This window comes from Entelurus aequoreus, linkage group LG11 (genome assembly GCF_033978785.1).
Source record: "Entelurus aequoreus isolate RoL-2023_Sb linkage group LG11, RoL_Eaeq_v1.1, whole genome shotgun sequence".
In the NCBI taxonomy this organism is placed as follows: Eukaryota; Metazoa; Chordata; class Actinopteri; order Syngnathiformes; family Syngnathidae; genus Entelurus; species Entelurus aequoreus.
In genome coordinates this window covers 69,725,729-69,732,785 of record NC_084741.1, presented here as the reverse complement: position 1 = coordinate 69,732,785, position 7,057 = coordinate 69,725,729, and the positions used below count along the sequence as shown (strand labels likewise).

At 36.1% G+C, this 7,057-nt stretch overlaps 1 protein-coding gene across 1 annotated transcript in view; it reads right to left on the bottom strand.

Annotated features, from left to right (window-relative positions):
- Positions 1 to 4,705: 4,705 nt before the first annotated feature.
- Positions 4,706 to 7,057, bottom strand: part of LOC133659669 (hemicentin-1-like) — a 67,810-nt gene continuing 65,458 nt past the window's right edge. The window contains exon 18 of the mRNA XM_062062250.1: positions 4,706 to 6,993. Coding sequence (XP_061918234.1) covers positions 6,905 to 6,993 — 89 coding nt within the window. The 3' untranslated portion in view covers positions 4,706 to 6,904. The remainder of the gene's footprint in view (positions 6,994 to 7,057) is intronic.

Here is a 7,057-nt window from a genome sequence, read left to right as displayed (position 1 = left end):
TTTTGGTGTATTTTGTTTTCCAACGAACAGTTTTTTGTTGTTCTGCGTTACTTCTTATTGGCCTGTCTCCCGGTATCTCCTCCACGCTCTTGATATTGTGCTGGCCATGGCCTGACAAGTTAAATGCGAAATGGAAAAATTTGATAAATGGATAATATTAGTCGCGTTACCGTATTTTTCGGAGTACAAGTCACTCCGTAGTATAAGTCGCACCGGCCGAAAATGCATAATAAAGAAGGAAAAAAACATACCGTATTTCCTTGAATAGCCGCAGGGGCGTTAATTAATTTAAAACCTCCTGTCACTCCTGCGTTTACCGGAAACCGGCGGGATGGCCGTGCATGCGGTAATTATTTTAAAACCTCTTCTCACTCCGGCGTTTACCAAAAGGAATCCATAAAATTTAGGCGTGCGCTTTGAGTGTGATGTAAGCATACCATCATGAAAAGCACATTTAATTAAAAAAAACGTTATTATGGTCTTACCTGTACTTATAAATGGAGTCCATTTGCAGCTCCTTCTGACCAAAAGCATCGATAACTTGTTTATAGAAGTCTTCCTTATTTTCTTTCTTCAGTTTTAAAAGTCTCTGTTTCGATGGAGATATTCCTTTAATTATTACCTTCTGCTTCGATTGAAAGTCCAGTTTAGAAAACTGTTTTATTTTAGATACCGGTATGTAATCATCCATGTTAAAAGTTCAGGCAGAGGAAAAAAAAAAAATCTCTTGCTGCGTGTGTTCACTTCTTCTGCAGTACCGGAAGTCGCAAGAAGGATCACTAGCGCGGCAGCGCCCTCTACCACCAGGAGGCGGGAGTCATTTAATGACTTATACAGTATTTCACACACACGCAGCTACGGTATATTAATAAAACATAGCTGCTTACTGTTCTCTTTAGCATACTGTACCGGTATTCAATAGCTTGGACCTTAAATCCTACTGAAAAGCTCTTTATCTTTTTTCCTTTGTGCGATTGTAAACTACTGAAAGCAGCTTCCTCCATTTTGAAAATGAGAACAGATAAAGCGTCACTCGTGACGTAACGAATTTGACCCGGTGGAAGTTCTAGCCATATGCTAAATATTTTGCAAAACGAGTTTGACCCGGCGAAAATTATAGACATGTGATAATAAAATTAATATTTTGCGAAACGAATTTGATCCAGCTTCAATAATAAACCGGCGATAAGGCCAAGCATGCGTTAATTATTTTGAGAAACGAGTTTGACCCGGCAGTAATTCTAGACGTGCGAATACTATATTCCCTGCGCCAATTCAAGGAAATACGGTATATAAGTCGCACTGGAGTATAAGACGCGGTTTTTGAGGAAATTTATTTGATAAAACCCAACACCAAGAATAGACATTTGAAAGGCAATTTAAAATAAAGAATAGTGAACAACAGGCTGAATAAGTGTACGTTATATGAGGCATAAATAACCAACTGAGAACGTGCCTGGTATGTTAACGTAACATATTATGGTAAGAGTCATTCAAATAACTATAACATATAGAACATGCTATACATTTACCAAACAATCTGTCACTCCTAATCGCTAAATCCCATGAAATTTTATACGTCTAGTCTCTTACGTGAATGAGCTAAATAATATTTGATATTTTACGGTAATATGTTAATTTCACACATAAGTCGTTTCTGAGTATAAGTCGCACCCTGCGACTTATAGTCCGAAAAATACGGTAATAAGCTCTGATCCTTCCTACTCCTTTTTTGGCATGTTAAATAGAGCAAGTGTAAATTCCTATTCTTTCATTTTACTTTCTTAAGCATGTTTTGAAATAAACACAATCGTTACCCAGCAATGTAATACACTCACAGCTACGACGCCGGGGCCAAAAAAGTCCAAACATCGAGGTTTTATTGATTAAGAAATAAATACAGTACTACAAATCAGAGCATGATAATAAAAGTTCATACATTTTCATTCTTACAATTTGATCTCACATAGGCTCCAGCACTCCCCGTGACCCTGTAAGGCAGGGGTCCCCAACCTTTTTTTGCACCAGGGACCGTTTTAATGTAGGCATTATTTTCACGGACCGGCCTTCCATGTGTGGCAGAGGAATACAGCAAATAAGTGCATGAAAAATGAATACATGAAAAAAACTCACTAGAACGTTGAATTAGTGGGAGCCCCTGGGTTTTTCCCTTTGCAAAAAAGCTCTCCGTAGACTTATGTTTTTTACTCGTTTTTGCTGGTAGTAGGCTTTTTTGTCTTTAGTATCTGATTAGTTATAGGTAATACATCACATTCAAGGACAAGAGCATGGATATATAATAAAGCCAGGAATACTTGCCATTAGTTCCAATAGATTTCTGTGGATTTCTATTCACAGTCTAAAAGTTATGTATTCATACTTTGTGAAATATTTTATACATAGATATACTAATGTTCGCTTTTTTTCTCCAATTTTTCCTGTGTAAATACATCTGTTATTGCTAACTACTTGTGTAATAGGACTATGTGCAATAGCACTTTAACTTTTATGTTTAATAATATATTTATGAACAAGCGTGTTGGTTTGTCTGGTGCAGGGGTCACCAACGTGGTGCCCGCGGGCACCAGGTAGCCCGTAAGGACCAGATGAGTAGCCCGCTGGCCTGTTCTAAAAATAGCTCAAAAGCAGCACTTACCAGTAAGCTGCCTCTATTTTTTAAATTGTATTCATTTACTAGCAAGCTGGTCTCGCTTTGCCCGACATTTTTAATTCTAAGAGAGACAAAACTCAAATAGAATTTGAAATTCCAAGATTTTAAAGACTTGGTCTTCACTTGTTTAAATAAATTCATTAATTTCTTTACTTTGCTTCTTATAACTTTCAGAAAGACAATTTTAGAGAAAAAAATACAACCTTAAGAATGATTTTAGGATTTTTAAACACATACCTTTTTACCTTTTAAATTCCTTCCTCTTCTTTCCTGACAATTTAAATCAATGTTCAAGTAAATTTATTTTTTTTATTGTAAAGAACAATAAATCAATTTTAATTTAATTCCTCATTTTAGCTTCTGTTTTTTCGACAAAGAATATTTGTGAAATATTTATTCAAACTTATTATGATTAAAATAAAAAATAAAAAAATTCTGGCAAATATAGAAAATCTGTAGAATCAAATTTAAATCTTATTTTAAAGCAGGGGTGGGCAATTAATTTTTACCGGGGGCCGCATGAGCAACCCGAGCACTGCTGGAGGGCCACACTGACAATATTTCAATTAAATTTTGCTCAAATTATTTTTGATATACCGTAAGATAGATAATAATAATATTTTCATTTAACCTAACTTATCTTTATACAAAAGCAGATGGCTTTTGATGGTTTTATTTTTAACACTTTCTTACATAACACTTCCTGATGTATATTACAATACAAAAATTTCAATTCCTGTCACTTTATCCTGCATCCTCTTTGTTGTAAAACCTTTATTTAACCAGATAAGAAAACGTTGTGAACGTAGCACGCCTGTAAGGTGATTGGCGAAGAAGGAGGAAGCGTTGCTGTTGCGGAAATGAGGAGTGATGATTGGTTTTCCTTTTGGAAAGAACGAGATAAGTTGAGCAGTGTTAGTATAGCATGCTCAATAAAAGTTTAAAAAGTGCATCAGACTTGGTGTGCACTTCTTCTGGACGCTACAATTGATGTCAGAAGTGGGATGAAATGCCTCCCAGTTCGCCTTGCCATCAAACCTGGGAGTCTTCATTGAGGGCGGAATTCCCCCCGTGGCAAGCAGCGTGGCTGCACCTGTAAACGCTCTCTGTCTCTCTCTCTTTGCGGCGAGCTCCTCACGTAGCACACAAACAGTGCAGTATGCGCAAAGTTTTACTTCTGCCACCAATTGTAGCGTCCAGAAGAAGTGCACATCAAGTCTGACGCTCTTTTTAAACTTTTATTGAGCAAGCTATACTAACACAGCTCAACATATCTCGTTCCTTCCACACGCACATATCCTCACTCCTCATTTACGCAACTCAAGAAGACAACATCTACTTCAGCAGGTCGTTACACTATATTCTTTAAACACAGCAACGTGTGTACCACAAATAAGCACACAGCTTTACCTTTACTTGTCTTGTTGAAAACACGCCATTCGTCATCAACTTTTCTCTTTTTCGCGTCTCGGGGATAACCGCTGTGCGCCTTCCCTCACAGGACATACGCACATATAACACTTTTCAAAATAAAAGCAGCACAATTGTATTGCACGCACGACAAAGATGTTTTTTTAAATTTATTTTGTAATTTGAGATTGCCGCTGCGCGCACGAGCATACGTCCACACGGAAGTAATACAAATAACGCTTTTCAAAACAAAAGCAGCACTGTTGTATTGCACACTCGAAATAGATGCTTTTTAAATTTTATTTTGTAATTTATAATTGGCCTCACGCGGGCCGGACAGGGACGTACAAAGGGCCGGATGCGGCCCGCGGGCCGCACAATGCCCAGGTCTGTTTTAAAGTCTTTTGAATTTCTTTTAAAAATGTTGTTCTGGAAAATCTACAAGAAATAATGATTCGTCTTTTTTAGAAATATAGCTCGGTCCAATTTGTTATATATTCTAACAAAGTGTAGATTGGATTTTAACCTATTTAAAACTTGTCATCAAAATTCTAAAATTAATCTTAATCAGGAAAAATTACTAATGATGTTCCATAAATTATTTTTTTAATTTTTTCAAAAAGATTCAAATTAGCTAGTTTTTGTCTTCTTTTTTTCGGTTGAATTTTGAATTTTAAAGAGTCGAAATTGAAGATAGACTGTTTCAAAATTTAATTTTCATTTTTTTCATGTTTTCTCCTCTTTTAAACCGTTCAATTAAGTGTAAATATCATTAATTATTAATAATAACATAGAGTTAAAGGTAAATTGAGCAAATTGGCTATTTCCGGCAATTTATTGAAGTGTGTATCAAACTGGTAGCCCTTCGCATTAATCACTACCCAAGAAGTAGCTCTTGGTTTCAAAAAGGTTGGTGACCCCTGGTCTGGTGGGACTGGCAAAAGTTGAGTAGGAGAAATTGTGGTCGGTTATAAGTTATTTAATGTCTCTGTGCGGCCCGGTAGCAAATGCGACCGGTGGTTGGGGACCACTGCTGTAGAAAATGGTTGGGTGGATAAATGACTGAGAAATAAAAGTGCAAGTAATAGAATATATAATTGTGTGTATAAGTGCCAAAACCATAGATATATATTTTTATTTTTATTATTATTGCCTCTTCCACACAGAAACCCTGCAAAAGTATCGCATCAGGAAATAAACAAAAAACGCAAAATATCGGATATTACTTCCAAAGGTGGAAAAGTGCCGCGTTGCCAAAAACGATTGCCACTACATGTCACCCTTGCGATGTTGATTAAAATTCCAAAAAGTAAGAATTCAATCGTTGCTTACGTCAACGCGTTGACTTTCCAATCAAAACATAACTTACGAAACACAACAGAACCTCCAAAATCGAACACTTGATACTGGTTCTTATTTTAAAACATTTTTCCCCCCATTAGGGAACGATACAAAGTGAATTAACTCATGTTTGAAGCAACATGTTAACACAATCAACTGTTATATTTGTCTTTAAGAGAAATGGACCACAGAAGAACAAAACTAAATAAAGCAAAATTACTCACCCGTCGAAGACACTTGACAGAGAATGGAGAAGTAACAGATGTCCCCTAGATGCCCTACTGGTATTGAATTAATAAGTGCTATGTTGTGCAGTGATTCTCAAACTGGTACGTTTACCACTAGTGGTACGCCAAAGAAACACTTGAATAAAGTACAGTGTTTTATTTTCCTCAATTCAAACACTGTTAGTTTCCAAACACTGTGTAATGTTACAGTGGCCAAAATATTAAATATACTTGTTAAATTGTTTTTTAATGAATACTAGGGATGTCCGATAATGGCTTTTTGCCGATATCCGATATGCCGATATTGTCCAACTCTTTAATTACCGATACCGATATCAACCGATACCGATATCAACCGATATATACAGTCGTGGAATTAACACATTATTATGCCTAATTTGGACAACCAGGTATGGTGAAGATAAGGTACTTTTTAAAAAAATGAATCAAATAAAATAAGATAAATAAATTAAAAACATTTTCTTGAATAAAAAAAACAGTTACATAGAAACTAGTAATTAATGAAAATTTGTAAAAATTAACTGTTAAAGGTTAGTATTATTAGTGGACCAGCAGCACGCACAATCATGTGTGCTTACGGACTGTATCCCTTGCAGACTGTATTGATATATAATGTAGGAAGCAGAATATTAATAACAGAAAGAAACAACCCTTTTGTGTGAATGAGTGTGAATGGGGGAGGGAGGTTTTTTGGGTTGGTGCACTAATTGTAAGTGTATCTTGTGTTTTTTATGTGGATTTAATAAAAAAAAAAAAAAACCCGATACTGATAATAAAAAAACCGATACCGATAATTTCCGATATTACATTTTAACGCATTTATATTATCGGACATCTCTAATGAATACTTTGGCCTACTACGCTACTGTATTTTAATGTCGCTCATCATAATGGTACTTGGAGAGCCAAGTTTTTTCTGAGGTGGTACTTTACATAAGTTTGAGAACCACTTGTGTAGTGAATTTACGTTCTGATTGGTTACACAATAAGCTGTATTGCAAATAGTAGTAGTGAGTATTCTGACCTTTTCCTATGTAACAAAACCTTTCCAGTTCTACGGTTATCATCACACTTAACCTCTTTGCCACCACTACTCTAAATATTGTTCTATCTTTATGGCATTTCCCCCCCCCCCAGTTTTCTGTTGAACTTCAAATTGTGCAACTTTTTGGTGGACAACTTTTTCATCTTGTTACTACAAAGTTCAAAACGATTTCAGCTTGTGTCCTTGGATTCAGTGGAAGAGAACCGGGACAGAGAGGATAAAAACACTCGCGATAAAAAGGCCTCTTTGGGATGGGGAAGGAAGGGCGGAGGCGGAACCTGAAAGGTAAATAACAGAAGACAAATTGGACATTTTTCCAGAGGGAATGAGTTTTTGTTAACT